This window comes from Zeus faber (assembly GCF_960531495.2).
Source record: "Zeus faber genome assembly, chromosome: 12".
Classification (NCBI taxonomy): Eukaryota; Metazoa; Chordata; class Actinopteri; order Zeiformes; family Zeidae; genus Zeus; species Zeus faber.
The window spans coordinates 12,530,079-12,545,829 of record NC_137196.1 but is presented as its reverse complement, the minus strand read 5'-3'; the positions used below and the strand labels follow the sequence as shown (position 1 = coordinate 12,545,829).

At 42.9% G+C, this 15,751-nt stretch overlaps 1 protein-coding gene across 1 annotated transcript; it reads left to right on the top strand.

Moving 5' to 3' along the window:
- Positions 1-275: 275 nt before the first annotated feature.
- On the top strand, positions 276-14,974 carry rc3h1b (ring finger and CCCH-type domains 1b; the record flags this gene model as incomplete). Its single annotated transcript, XM_080011610.1, has 19 exons — positions 276-506; positions 2,779-2,899; positions 4,706-4,945; positions 5,056-5,231; positions 5,668-5,868; positions 6,123-6,255; positions 7,277-7,395; positions 7,942-8,054; positions 8,171-8,416; positions 8,507-8,724; positions 8,853-9,268; positions 10,001-10,159; positions 10,324-10,479; positions 11,928-12,150; positions 12,485-12,578; positions 13,102-13,198; positions 13,331-13,546; positions 14,596-14,699; positions 14,818-14,974. 19 exons carry the CDS (start codon positions 276-278, stop codon positions 14,972-14,974), a joined length of 3,420 nt encoding a protein of 1,139 aa, XP_079867736.1.
- Positions 14,975-15,751: the final 777 nt, after the last annotated feature.

The following is a 15,751-nucleotide window of genomic DNA, read 5'->3' as shown; positions in this document are numbered from 1 at the left end:
CTTTCATCAGTTCTAGATGCGCAAATTCTAACGCTCTTTTGTGTTTCTTTCTTTTTTGCAGTATTCATCACGTGATGTGATCTTAAAATCCACAATGTGTGAGGACATTTGAGAACGATTGAGTTCGGAAGAATTTTTTCTTGATTCCAGTGGAATCTTCCATTATTATTATTTTATTTGTCTTTTTTTTCCCCCCCGTGTAAAAATCCCAAACACATCCACTTTCTATCCGGCCCTCTCTCCTATCTCGGCCACGCCCCCGTCACTATTTAACCATGCCAGTGCAAGCCCCACAATGGACGGAGTTCTTGCTGTGCCCCATCTGCACGCAAACGTTCGAGGAGACCGTTCGCCGGCCCATCAGTTTGGGCTGCGGACACACGGTGTGCAAGATGTGCCTGAATAAGCTGCACCGCAAGGCCTGCCCCTTTGACCAGACAGCCATCAGCACGGACATCGAGCAGCTTCCTGTCAACACGGCCTTGCTGCAGCTGGTGGGAGGACAGGTGAGGGCGTGTCCCCGAAAAGCCCCGCGCGGAGGACAGTGTGTATTGTGTCTGTGTGAGAGTGTGGTTGTGTGTATCCATCCTGTTGCTGTAGACACAGTCGCATTCTGACGCTGGGTTGGACTCTTGGGTCACGCACGCACACACCCGCGCGCGCCAGTTTTTTGGGTAAATCCCTTTGTTTAATTCCATTGTCTGCCTGACTTATGGCTCAATAGCAGCACACTCCTTGAATACTATGTGTGTGCTCTTTTGAATATGTATAAACAGCACACTGTGTAAACATGCATTTTCATTGGCTGTGTTTCACAATTCACAGTATTATGTGAATTATTATTTATTGCCATTATTATTATTAATGACTGCTTCACAGTCTGGAATTGTTTTGTGGTGGAGGGGGGCTGGGAGGGGGTGAACCAGACTGGGACCCTGGTATAACTTAAAATACAATTTTAGACTAGATGGCTGTACAAGAATATATCTGATTATTAAAAACAACATGGTGATTGCTCATTTTCCCTGTATTGGGTGCTGGGCTCAAAACAAAACAAAGTAAACTATAAATATCTGACACACACTGTCATCAAATATTCAGTGGTTCGGTAGCTGTTACTATAGAGCATATTTTTGTTAAGTGTTAAGTAGCAAAACCCATTGCTTTTATAATTTTTTTAATTTTAATTTTCTCTTTGACAAGGCAGTATTTACCCCTTAACGACTTAGAGATAAAATTAAAGTGTTTCCAGCGTTATTCAGTCGAAAGAAAGCATCGCCCCGAAGCTTCATTTCAGCTACAGCTGACATGGGTGTGGCGTGTTCAACTAGTACACACAGAGACGCTTGCAAAAAGTGACTGTGAACCCGTGCTAGCATGAAGTGTGTTGTTGATATTATTACTGTTATTATCCAGATACGTTTTGGACTATTGAAAGTTAAGCTTAGGTAATAATCTATTGCTTTCTAAATACAAAACCCATCTTTTCAAGTGATATTAATGTCTCTGTGAAAGGGGGGGTATAAAACACTACAGTCACGATATAATATGCATTACAATATCACCATTTAAATGAAACCTTAAAATTACTTTGTCCTTATTCTCAGGAATAGGACAATGGAACATTTTTCATTTTTTACATTTTTTGTAAAAGGATTGTAACAATATCTTAAATATATAAAATGTCTAAAAGAGTCCACATATAAGCCAATAACATGAATTACTTAGATCCCAATAACATAGTTATGTCTTCAGTATGATATATCATATGAAATAACTAATTTGAATTTTTGTTTACTAATGATTATATTCAGCAAAACAGGCTTCTAATTTCAAATAACGTGCGTAACTTCAAGATGATGTCCAGCAAGCTGTTAAACTTTTAAAATACAGAAGATAATGGCAGCAGCCAGTGAACTATTCAATTTATTTATTACTTTTCCTGATGGAAACCCTTACCTGTACTCTCAGCTGAGTGGATAAGCTATCTGCTCAGCCAGGCTACGCAGTTATGTGTTGTTTCCCTTGACAGGAAAGACATTGTTTACAAATCGGTGCCTCTGGACCCATGGCTTGTCTTTTTCAGTGGCTTCGCAGCTGAAATTTTCCTGATTTTAATGTGTCCTTTCGTTAACATCATGTTGTAGTTGGCCGGTCATACCTCCCCCTCAAACAACTTTGCTCCGTTTAACACAAATTGTCACAAATTCCACACGTCTCTTGGTGCTTGGTTGATACTTGAATGTGCATTTGCTTTTTCTTCATGTGCGTGTGTCTCCGTCATTTTTCCTCTTCAATGTATGAAGTGCGACTTTCATATCACAAAAACATCCTGGTTTGATATTTCCTCTCATCGCTCTCTTTCCAGGAAGATCCCCAGTTTATACACTCTTTATTTTTTCTGGGAGCAAAACATGTAAACAATACAATGCCACTTCGATCACAATGTGAAACTATTGTCTCTCTTAAAGCCATGAGTGGTGAGGGTAGATTTTTGTGTTGCTCCATGGCCCATGACTAAAAGTAATTTCAACCATATCAAGATTAATAATGCACAGAACTTTTATATTCTTTTTTTATGAAATGTACACATGCTACTTTAGCTAATGCTTTGTTATTATTACTATACGGGGCTGTCTAGGGAAATGGCAGTTTATGTATATATGTACAAGTGTTCCAGTTTGCTAAGTGCAGAGCTCTGAATGCTTTAAATGGTGCTATTGTAAATGTCAAGTCTATGAATGTTTCACTCCTAACTTGTTCTGTGTCCTGCTGCAGGTTCCTAAGGTCCAGCCCGTTGCCTTGATCAGCAGTCCCGAAGACTCACAGCACTATGAGGAGGCCAGGCAGTGTGTGGAGGAGCTGGCCCTCTACCTCAAACCCCTCAGCAACACCAGAGGTACGCACTGCTCCTCCTCTTACCTGCATCTGTGGACACAGTATTGGGTGTAGATCACTAAATGGAGATTTTTCCTACAGAATAGAATCATGAATATTGATAAAGATGCTGTAATATCTTGTGATCAGTTTGGAGTATTATAGATGTACATAATCTAGACTTGAATATATACACAAGTCTCGATCGTCTGTGGTTTTGGATGGATATGTTTTTACATATAATTATCAATATAGAGTGATCACTTTATTAGGACCCACCAATATGATGCCAGATATGATCCATTTAATTTCCCAAAAAGCCCAAATCCTTTAGAGGTTCAAAAAAGTGACGCCTTGTCACATGACACAACATCGTGATCACCTCCTGTATGTTGTGGAAGAAATTAGTTTGCCAGGCGAGGCAACATTTTGCAATTTTCTCATCAATTAGAGGGACTCACATGGTCATGGTCTCGTCTTACTGTAATTCCTCCACTTTAGGGTTTGATATGTAGTGCGTGCAAACACACTACTGCTTTTATTGTCTTACTCCTTTTGAGCATACGTGGTTTAGACATTAGCTTCTTCTGGCCATGGTCACCTCACCACTCATTAATGGGGTTTCCCTACTGAACTGCTGCTCACTGGATCATTCGTTTATCGCACCCTCCGCTGTAAACTCAAGATACTTCAGTGATTAGACAAGGAGAAGCTGGAACCAGAGATCACATACCCATTCTAATATTTGATCAAACAACAAATAAGCCTCTTTACCATGTCTGTGTGCCTTCTATCTTGAGTTGCAGACACATGCTTGGATGTTTGGAGGAGCAGCTCTTTGTCTTACAAGCAGCTGTACCAAATAAAGCGGTCACTGCCTCTCAACATAGATGTTTATGATTTAATAAACAAAGAGAGGCATTCGCATATGTCTGGGTTGTATGGCCTCAGATTGGGCTGTGACGATAACCGCATTACCGCAACATCGCTGTTATGAGCTCATTACCGTCATCACTGCAAATAATATATATCTTGTATAATTTTTTTTTGCTGGTGAAAGTTACATGAGGATATGAAATATAAACACAATTTCTCTCAACAATATTTCTAAATTAACATCTTTGGCTGTCTTCCATCCTATGCTCAAGGACTTCTGAAGAAACCTTTAAGTTGCTCCGTTCGTCACTCGTCACAGCCCGAGCCTCAGAATTATATCACTGTATAGTTTGAATTTTGGACAGTAACAATAGCTCGTTCTTTGTCTTTTTTCAACATTTTAAAAGTTGTGCAAGACTCTGGGCTTGAAACTATTTGTTACCTGGAGCTGAATAGAAAGTACACAATGTGAAACATTAAATTAAGTTTGGCTGGTCATTTTCACAGTTAAATGCAAAATTAAATGAAGATTAAATTACATTTAACAATACATTGAATTGCCTTATTCCATCACCATTTTAATGATTATCTCAATATCATATGATGTGTGGGGATTTATCATTGTCCCCTTACTTTTTAATGGGCTTGTATTAGATATCATTCGGAATCTGTTATACTGTTAAACTGTTACAGGCATTGGCTTTAGTGCGTGTCTAATACTTGTGTAATATGTGTAGTAGTTAAAGGTTAAGGAAAGTTAAGGATTTGAACTTTCAGGTTATTTCCCATGATTTGGGACAAAAAAAATACATAATAAGAACAATAATAATGTAAGTAATGCTTTTTCATATGCAACTGATGACTATGTATAACTAAAAAGATCAAACATCCAACTTGAGATTAGTGATGTAGACTTCCTTTTGGCTGACTGGCGCTCCTCTCCTGCATTCAGGTGTGGGTCTCAGCAGCACGGTGCAGAGCATGCTGAGTCGGCCCATGCAGAGGAAGCTGGTGACCCTGGTCCACTGCCAGCTGGTGGAGGAGGAGGGCAGGGTGCGAGCCATGAGAGCGGCTCGCTCTCTGGGGGAACGCACGGTCACTGAGCTCATCCTGCAGCACCAGAACCCCCAGCAGCTTTCTTCCAACCTGTGGGCCGCTGTCCGCGCCCGAGGCTGCCAGTTCCTCGGCCCAGGTAAAAAATAAGAATAAAAAAAACCTCCAAAAGAAAGCACTTCTTGTGCAAATGCAGGTATTTTGTGACGTTTTTCTTTCCCTAATGTTGACTGTTGTTTCCACCCTCAGCCATGCAGGAGGAGGCCCTGAAGTTGGTGCTTCTGGCTCTGGAAGACGGGTCAGCTCTGTCCAGGAAGGTGCTGGTTCTCTTTGTGGTCCAGAGGTTGGAGCCACGCTTCCCCCAAGCGTCTAAGACCAGCATAGGCCACGTGGTTCAACTGCTCTACAGGGCTTCCTGCTTCAAGGTGGGTTTCACAATAAGAGAAGACATTTGCTGTAATGTTTTTGATGCCAAATGACACAAGCTAAATACTTTAGACCTGTGATTCTCAACCTTTTTAAAATCATGGAACCTCTTTTTGATATGCATTAGACGACGGATGCCATTTAATAAGATTTTGTCTCTGGGACCCTCCCAATCTCACAAGATTTTAATTTTGAATTTGGTTTAGTCCAAATTCCATACTTGTAAATTAAGCTAAGTCTGTACATATTCATTGCAGAAGTGAGCAAAATCCCTGTGATCTAGTTCCCTGGTTGAGGTCAACGGTCGCTCTGGTCATTTCATTAAAGCTATATTCGAAAGTGAACAAATTTTCTCCAAGCGTTGGTACCCTGACTGAACTGCGGGCAAATATCAACAAACCTTATCTAACTTCCTGTTTCTTCCTTGTTGTCCAGGTGACAAAACGCGACGAAGACTCCTCTCTGATGCAACTGAAAGAGGAGTTCCGCACATACGAGGCCCTGCGGCGAGAGCACGACTCTCAGATTGTTCAAATTGCCATGGAGGGTGGTCTGCGCATTGCCCCCGACCAGTGGTCTTCCCTGCTCTACGGAGACCAATCCCACAAGTCACACATGCAATCTATCATAGATAAGGTTTGTGGCAAGTTATTATCAAGTTAGAAAGCAAATTGTGTGTCCTGAGCTTGATGTATGCAGTTTGTTTCTTAATCTCAAGGTATTACTTTGCAACAAAAGACCATTGCAACCATTAACTTCCTCTCTGTGTGTGTGTGTGTGTGTGTGTGTGTGTGTGTGTGTGTGTGTGTGTGTGTGTGTGTGTGTGTGTGTGTGTGTGTGTGTGTGTGTGTGTGTGTGTGTGTGTGTGTGTGTGTGTGTGTGTTGCACAGTTACAGACCCCAGCCTCATTTGCCCAGAGCGTTCAGGAGTTGACCATCGCACTACAACGGACGGGGGACCCGGCCAACCTTAACAGACTGCGACCGCACCTGGAGCTTTTGGCGAACATCGACCCCAGCCCAGGTACAACACAAGCTTCTCTGACGTGGCACAAGCCTTGTTGCCATGACATATGCTGATAATAAGTGATGGCGATACTAACATTTAGATAACGCCTTTAAAATTTAAAAAGTACTTTTACAGTCAAAATACATGGGTGAAAAACACTGACAATATGCAATTAAAAGAAAAAAAATTAAGCAATAAATGAAAGGATGAAATTAATCTAAATGTAAAAAGAATGGCCTAAAGACAGGTGAATGACATGGTTGTAAGATAAGGGCTTAATTAATTAAAGGGATGAAATAATAATGCTAGGATGGGCATGACTCAAGCAAATGAGTTTTCATTGTGGGCTGCTTTCGAGTCTTAAAAATACAAATATAAATTGCACAAATGCCACCCCAACAGCCCTCAGCAGCATAATGCAGTCCTTTGTGCAATTGTGTGCAGGCCACAGTAAAAAGACTGTCTTGGAAATTGTGGAGGCGTCTGAAGCCCCCATAAATAAGTGAAAAGCCAGCATTTTTGCTGCGCGCGCGCGGGGGGCAGGGTGTCGATTTGTTGTTGCACAAATTTGTTGTGAAAGTAGTTGCTGTAAGCAGCTACATTGCTCATACTCCAGTTAGAGTCAGTTTGACTCTTGTCATTTGCAACCTGCTTCTTTGCCATTGCCTGGTTTCCTAATGTGATTGGTGACATACTTAAGTAAAAAATGAATGAAATGTTAATGTGCACATGCATTGATGTTATTTTAGCTTTGTCCAATGTTGTTGTCAATCTTCTATCTGTTTCTTTTTTTTGTTTGCCATGGTTGCTTTGGGGAATTTATTTATGTGGTATACGCTAATGAGAAGAGTGCCTGAGCGTGTTGATTTAGAATCTGGCATTTATGAAGAAAAGGTACATGTTTGTATAAACAAAAATTATCCGGCATTTACCACATTTTGTTATACCAACAAAAACATTTAGAAGCTGTTCTAATACTTTGACAAATGTGGACTGTCTTATTTTATCACCGTCCTTTTTTCTCCTGATTTGGCAGATGCTCCCCCCCCTACATGGGAGCAGCTGGAGAACGGTCTGGTGGCTGTAAAAACGGTGGTGCACGGCCTGGTGGACTTCATCCAAAACCACAGTAAGAAAGGCGCTGATCCTCAGCAGGTAAGCCTGGCTGTCCGACCAAGTGGTTTGTTCGTTGGCATTACTTCCTTTTTTTATGGATGCTAATTAAAATAATAATTAGTAAGTAATTATTGAGTAGCAACCCAAATATCTTTGGGTTACTATAATAGAATGTTGTGTAATGTATATGTTCATAAATATTTTGAAAAATGTAACTATACCGGTAGAGCTGCAATCTTTTGGATGTTTCGTGTGGCCATGAAAATAAGCCATATTGAGATACCCAATTTTGAATATACTGACAAATATCTATCAATCTTCTCATCCGAATCCTGATGTTTATCAGTTCATTTTTCTGTATCAATCAGCCTGAAGTACGGCCACATTCATTTACAATAAGGACAGGATCATGAATGTTTTTTGATGAATAAATTCAATAATTTGGACTAAAATTGGCCTTTGTACCTAACTGAATGAAGAAGTGGTTGGAAATCACATTCTGACATAAACATTGTGTAAACAAGGACGTACTTTTTGTGCTTCAATCTCCTTGTTCCACGTCCAAACCTCATTGTGTGTTTGCAGCCTCCTCAGCACAGTAAGTACAAGACGTATATGTGTCGCGACATGAAGCAGAAGGGCGGTTGTCCTCGTGGAGCTAGCTGCACCTTCGCCCACTCTCAGGAAGAGCTGGAAAAGTGAGTCAGACAAATATTCATGTCCACAACCTTGTTACAAAATTATTTTCATTCCACAGACAAGGTACCACCGTCCATGCTTCATTTTTGTTTTTATGCTGCTGTGTTTTCTTCAGGTATCGCAAGATGAACAAGCGTCTTGCGGTCCGCCTCCCCGGCTCAGGAGGCCTCATGCCTGACGAAGGCCTCCCATTGGATGTAGCAGTTACCCGGAAGCCTTCGCCCCTCCCCAACGGCAGCGGTGGCCCATCCCTGCCTCAGCTCGTCGCCCGGGGCACCGAACCTGGTACCTACGACCTGCTGCGCAAGCCCATCAAGATGGACGGAGGGAGTTCGAGCGCGCCGGGATCTCCACCCGACTCGTGAGTTTCCAATCAATAACGACTGTACATTCCCGCTCACTTGTTTTGCATTGCGTTGAACTGATTCGATTCATTTTCTTTTTATGGTAGGTTGGATGTTCTGCCCAAGCCTGGAATGCCTCTGCCCCCCCATGCTATAGCCCACCCCAGGATGCCGACGGACCACCTCTCCGGGGTGAAGCAGATGCCCACCGTGCCCAGGGGCTCGCCCATGTACCCTCAGCAGCAACAGCTCCCTGAGATGTACTACTCCGACACCCGCCCGCCGCCATCTGCCTCGCAGTACGAGCCCTCACAGTACCCAACAGGTAAGTGTCTTTTGTCAAACTCATACTTGTATGTAAAGTCATAGATATACACACATATATCCAGAATTCCCCCCCACCCCAGGATTGATTAATTCATATCTTATCCATATTTCTTTTACCATCCACAGGTTATCCTTACCAACAGCCACCTCCGTATGTCGCACGGACTTACATCCGCAACCCTCCACCGCCGAGTGAGCCGGCGGGACCTGCTTACCAAGACCCGTACCCTGGCTACGGCCCACCGGATCGTCCCTACCAAGCCCCCCACTCTGGCCCTCCCTTCTCTTATCCTCCACCCCCGCACTACGACAGCCGGGGCCGCCACGGACCCTACACCACCCCTCCGCCACCTCCCCAGCCTTACCCATCTCAGAGGGACGACCTGGTCAGGATCGGCCCCGCCCCCCTGGACGTGCCCCCTCCCTCGACGGGTCAGAGCGGTTCGCTCTACCACCCCGAGCACAATGCTCGGGAGAGGTATCCTCCAGAGGGCTACTATCCACCCACTGCCCAGCCTCCGCCCATGAGGGCTTATCCTAGAGTGAGTTCAGTTTGATCGTTGCTGTTCCCTGAACAGTCAACTTGTTTTTGCAGGGTGTCGGCAGGTCCTTAAAAAGTCTTAAATATCTTAAATATCTTAGTCTTAGAAATATTAAGCGTTAAAAGTCAATCTGAATTCATGTCATTCGGTCTTACAACATAAATATTTTATTTAAATGTGCATCAGAATCAACATTTCTGATGTGATAAAACTCTTTGGCTGAAGCTTACCGGTAACACATACCTTCATAATTCACTGCTACACTTGCGTCGTCTAGTTGAACCCAACTCTCTTTATACTTGTCATACTTACAGAGAAAATCCTTGTTCTTACCTCTCTGAAGTTCTGTTGAAAAAAAACCCAAAAAACACTTAGTATCTTGCCTAAAGGAAGCAGTTATAACTGTTCATAGAACCATCTAGTTCCTAATATACCCTTTTTCTGCATGACTTCTTCCCTGTACCAAATATATTCCACTTGCCCTCATCTTAAAGGGTCTTTAAAAAGTATTAAATTTAATTCGCTGACATCTAGAGATGCCCTGGGTTTGATTATTCAAGTTGAAATGGAATTTACAGTCATTTATCATGCTTTTATTTAAAGTGGTGTACATTAAATAGTAAGAAGAATGTATAAGTTGTGGTAAACATGGCATTGGTTAAACCCCTTTTGGCTACAGAAATGTATGAGCCAATGGCTAATCATCCTTGTGTGTGTGTTTGCCTGTATAAGGAGCCATCATATGGCCGTTCCCAGCCCAGCCTGGACTCTCTGCACCGTCGCCGACAGGAGCTGTTGTCCCAGCTGGAGGAGAGGAAAGTTATCTCCCCACCTCCCTTTGCAGCCTCTCCCACCCTCTCTCACCCCTTCCCCAGCGACTACCCTGCTGAGGTAAGAAATCACTACCAGGGCTTCACAGTTCTTTGTCCAAGAAGGACCAAAATGGTACTTGAAGGGGTCTTATGTATAAAAGTGATTATCAATGCAGAATTAAGGGTGCATCACTGGGAACATACAACATTTAGCAATTGCCATTTATTTTGGACTCCAAGCAGTATGGCGATGAGACCTCGAAAGCCTTTGGGAAGTGCAGAGAGTCGGACTATGCTGGACAGTACTCCCCGTGGTCCTGCGACACCATTGGCTCTTACATTGGCACGAAGGACGCCAAACCCAAAGAAGTCATGCCTCCAGGCACCATGGAAATAATGGTGAGTTACCATCCCAAATGTATAACTGTCTTGAGTGTTGAGCTCAGTTAAAAACATCGATACGATTCCAATTATGGCTGAACAATTTGGGAAAATAATCCAATTGCTATTTATTTATTTATTTTACCAATATTGTAATTTAGTATGGGATTTTTTTTTATTAGTTCTATTACTAGTTACTTACTATTCTAATTTTATAACTTCTGTATCATTCACTAAACACAAGCAATAAATCTTTATATAATATGACAACACAATATTGGATACAGTCAACATATAAACTGCTCTTTCCTACAGGCCAGGACTACGTGTTATGATGAAATTAGATAAATTGATACATGAATTGATATGAATAACATCTTTATTTAACTATTGAATTGTAAAAAGAAAACCCTTCAGTTACACTGGAATATAGACTGATTTATTTAACTTCAAACCTTGTGTTTCCACAGAAAGTTTTTTTTTATAAAAATGTTGCGCGCATACGTCCACATGCACTCGCGGACAGCTTTATGCTCATATTAAAAAAAGGTCACAAAACAACAAACATACACAGTGTTCTTGAAGAGGCTCCGCCCAGATACTACAGGTGTTCTTGGCTCTGTCAGCAGCACACACCCTGCACAGCGTACCGCTGCCCGGGCCGGAACACTGGGTCTCACCGGGGGGGCAGCCTGGAGGTTCGGTTAAAACAATTGCTATAGGCGCGGGTGGTAAGAGTCACGGAGAAATTGTCCCCATTGCGCACGGTTTCCTTCCATACACACTAGTTTCCTTCCATAAGGACTCGTGAAATGAAATAAAAACAATGTTCTGGCGCCGATCGCAGGCACCCCATCGCTGACACGTGTATCTTTCGGGAACCGTCGGAGAGGGAGACAGATCGCTTCCTCTCCGTGAGCCCCCCTCAAGATGGTGCGCTAGACGGCCACCTCTCTCACCTTTAGGAAGAGCCCCCCCCTGGACAGCCCTATTGGTTAGATTGTGTAACATTAAAATTAAAAAAAAAAAATTTGAATCGCAGCCTTGGCAATTTGAAAGTTGCGTTCTATTACATTGCGATGTGTGTTTGAATTTGATTAATCATTCAGCCCTTGAATTATATTGTTTTAATATCTGAAGCAATTTGAAAATTGTAATATCGATACTTTGTTTGGAAGTTAGTCAATGACTTAAATTAAATATTACACTACTCTAGGTGACACCAGTCAGACAGCAGTCAATTTATTCTGTTTAGTCGTTTTTTTATTTTATATTTTGAGATCAGATGGTACATTTAAAAATTGGTGCTAAAAAATAAATATATCTATATATATACAATTGTATCATGACCCTTTGTATTGAAATTAAATTGTGAGATCTTGTTCGGCACCCAGCCCTGCTGAGTAGTATACAGCCAAGAGGAAGCTCTCTCTGAAGTTTGTCCCATAAACTGTTGTCTCCTGCAGAATGTGGAGGCCAAGAGCCTGAGGGAACCCTCCCTGGAGGCCCCCCGGAGAGGCACGGAAGTGAAGGATGACGACCCCATCATCCCATTTGGCCCTCAGCCCACCGTGTCGCGATTTGGGGCCATTTCGCGCACCTCTAAGACAGGCTACCAGACCACCGGCCCTGTCCAGGCCATGGCCTCCACAGCCCAGAACCCAAATTCTAAACATTTGGCCATGGCTGGTAAGACACCATTTAATGACCTAAATTATTTTCTATTAAAATGTGTAAATCTGTAATTTAATATTTCAATATTGAATATTGACAGAATTCAATATTGAATACTGAATTGCTGGATTTCACTTGATTATGAGTACATTTTTCTTTGTTTGTTATGTTTCTTCACATCCCAAAAATATCATGAAAATATTAATATCATGCTATTCACCCAAAAATAATTGTGATATTAGATTTTGTCAATGTCAGTCTGCTCGACTGAACTAAGCCTTAGACTTGTTGGCCAAATAGCCGTTAGTTACGGAGGAGTTTGTAATTCTTTTCTTCCCGTTCTTATCAGCAGAGTATTCCTATGGAAACCATGGAGGATGGGGTGGGGGCTCCTATCCCTCCCACCAGACCAGCTCCTCCTCTCAGGGACACTTCACTGAGCGGTGAGAACTTTATTTGCTTTTATCCATGTATAGATTCGGTGTTTTGGCAAAGGTAAAAAATGTTATCAATCATACACATATCTATAATCGGAGACGTCAACTACAAGCAGTTATGAGTCATTTGAGTAAACACCTTTCATTGTCATGGTCTGCATTTTTTACATATGACAGTCGGCAATATATTTTTTTAAATTCCAGTTTAACACTGTTTTCTGCCTTCTTAACACCACACGCATTTGCCTTATTAATTCTCAAATAGTCAAAAAACACAGTGTGATCGTTCATAATCAGATATAGGGTACTGCACTGTGACTTCACTGCCAAAAACAAAACTAATGCTTTGCACAGCAAGAGTGTAAATGTAAGTGATTTCTGGTTCAATGGATTTTTTTTTCCCCCCCAATACCCACTCGTATCCAGTGCACATTCTCATCATTTCTGTTTGCCGTTGCTGCATTCAAAGCATGCGTTTGCATATTTGCAAATGTCTGGCTGAACACGAAACCCCTCCCTCCCTGCACAGCCTCCCTATGGCCGCCTCAGACAGAGAACAGCTGAAGATGGAGCTGCAGCAGGTCACCCAGCAGATCAACCAACAGACCCAGATGCACAGCATGGAGGTGCGTACTGGGAATAAACTAAACATGAGTTGCGTTTATAAATTGGATAATGTCCATTTGTGTCTTTACATGTGATGGCCTCTCCTTCCCTCTCACCTTCAGTTTCGTGGTTGTCCTCCATTCCTCGAACAGGCTGCCAGTAACTCTCTGCTGCTGCAGAGAGAGGCCAGTGCCCTGGCAGGCCAGCCTCTCCAGTCCAGCCAGAGCCAGGCAGCGGCCCAGCAGCAGCAGCATGTAAAGTGGCCAGCGGGGGGCGCTAGCGGGGCCGCCGTCTCCAGCGAGCAGCTCAGCCTGGAGCTTCACCAGGTGGAGAGAGAGATCGGCAAGAGGACCCGTGAGATAGCCATGGTAGGAGGAATTAGGGAGTCCAGGAATTTAGATTGGTAAATTGCGGTGTTACAGAGGTACACATCGGAACAAAAATTACGACTTGAAATCAGAAAAAATGTAGTGTGTGAACAATAAGTGAAAAGTGCTGCTGCTTAAATTAAAATTTCACTTCAATTAAATTTGGATACAATAAATAAAAAATAAATGACAACAAGATATGAATAAATAATAAATGTTGTCCGTCTTCGTCTGGACGTCTCGTCTACTTATTTTACACATTAAATATCCCCAAAAACAGCCAAACTATGGATGTATGTGTCCCTGTTGTCAATGACACATCATCTTCTGTTTCTCCTCCAACTTGTGGACGCTGGGCTCTGTCTCTGCTCCGTGTGCACTGTGTTTACAAGCACAACCTGTCCACGAGGGAAGGGCGGGTCTTATTCCTAGATCAACAAATGTGATTGGTTAGAGGGGAAAGGTTCGCTTTATGTCGTCCAAACTGATCGGCTTTCCGTTGCAATTTGCCGAACGTGGAAATGAACAGATCTGCGGATTTTATATTTATCAAAATTATAGTCTATTTTATTAAGACAAAAAATGTGATAATTTTTTTTATTGCACAGTAGTAATTAAATCCCCGGATACCGGAAACTCTGGTGTGTGTGTGCGTGTGTGTGTGTGCGCGCGCTTATAAACAATTAATATATTCAAAATTCAAAAACAATTTGTACAAATGTGTGTATAGTAACCCTTGCTACTGAGGTTACCCTGAGCTACTGAAGATTGTATTGATAAAAAAAGATAAATAAATAAAGTACATGTCAGAATCTATATAGAAGTTAACAGAAAAAAGCATGCTAGCTAGTGAATACTGGCTGGCGGCAGTTAAGCTAAAGTAAAGTACCAATGTTATATAGCAGAAGTGTGAAGCAATAATATGCCATGATAGTAGTAGTAAATATGCCGGTATAGTAAGTGTGTGTGTATATATATATATATAATCTCTGAGGTAATGAATGTGATAATAATAGCAGTAGTAATGATGTGTGTTCATTTCTCACCAGGAGAACCAGGTTGCACACGAGGTTCAGCAGTACAAGATGAAGGCTGCGGAGAACGGGCAGCCCGAGCACAAGACGCAGCTGGAGGAGATCTCCCTGGCTCTTGGGTAAGTGTACACGCACGCACGCACGCACGCACGCACACACACACACACGCACGCACGCACGCCCAATATTTATTCTCTAAAACACGTTTCGACATTTTCCTCGTCCCTCTCCCCACAGCGACGTGTCCAACGGCTCGGGCGTCCTGCAGGACAGCGCGGTGGGTGGAGGCATGCTGTCGCTGAGCAACAAGACGTCTTCGCTGAGCCTGTGCTCCGACCCGGCGGCCGCTGGCTCAGAGTTGCAGAAGAATGGCGTGGTCCATTCCTGCTCCTAAGGCCGCGCGTACACACCCATACATGCACACACGCCCCCGAAAGGCTCGATTGAAAAGCATGCACAGGCACACATACACACGTTTTATTTAGAGGATGAGCAGTATCTGCCGTGATATGAATTTTCTTTCTTTTTGTTCTGTGAATGAGCTTTTTCTTTTCTTTCCTTTTTTTTTTTTTTTTTTTTTTTTTTTTAAGAAAATGACTTTCATTGCCTGGAAACCAGCGCATTTGATAACATTTATTTTTTTTCCGTTCGCTTTGTTTTTGTTTTCTTCTGGGACTACAGGTAAACAAGGATCACAATAGACATATTTTCAAAGGGAGCCGGTGGTGGTGGTGGTGACAGTTGTGGCGATGGCAAACTTATCAGAAAGGCAAAAGTCCCTTTTCGACTCATTCGGCAAACGTTTTGACCACGCGGCGCCTCCCCGATCGGGTTGTCGTCGCGCGGACAGAGCCCGGAGCCTCGGATCCGTGGAAGAGGGTTCGTACTCGCCCCGCGGGATGAGTCGCTCGCGGTGGCAGAGCCGCTTTAAGGGACGTCCCGGTAAACAGGGCAGACGCGCCGTCGTTCGGAAGTCAGGAACGCTCAGCCCCTCCGTCACAAAACGTGGCTGGCCGGCAGCGGGGCGCTCGGGGGAGGGAAAACCGTCGCGTCGCGGGACCACATGCACTTCCTCACCCGCCGCGAGAAGTATGGCGATTATTTTTTCTTTCAGAGTGCATTTTATGAATACATATGTCTGTTTCATACTTGAAAAGCAGTATATTATATA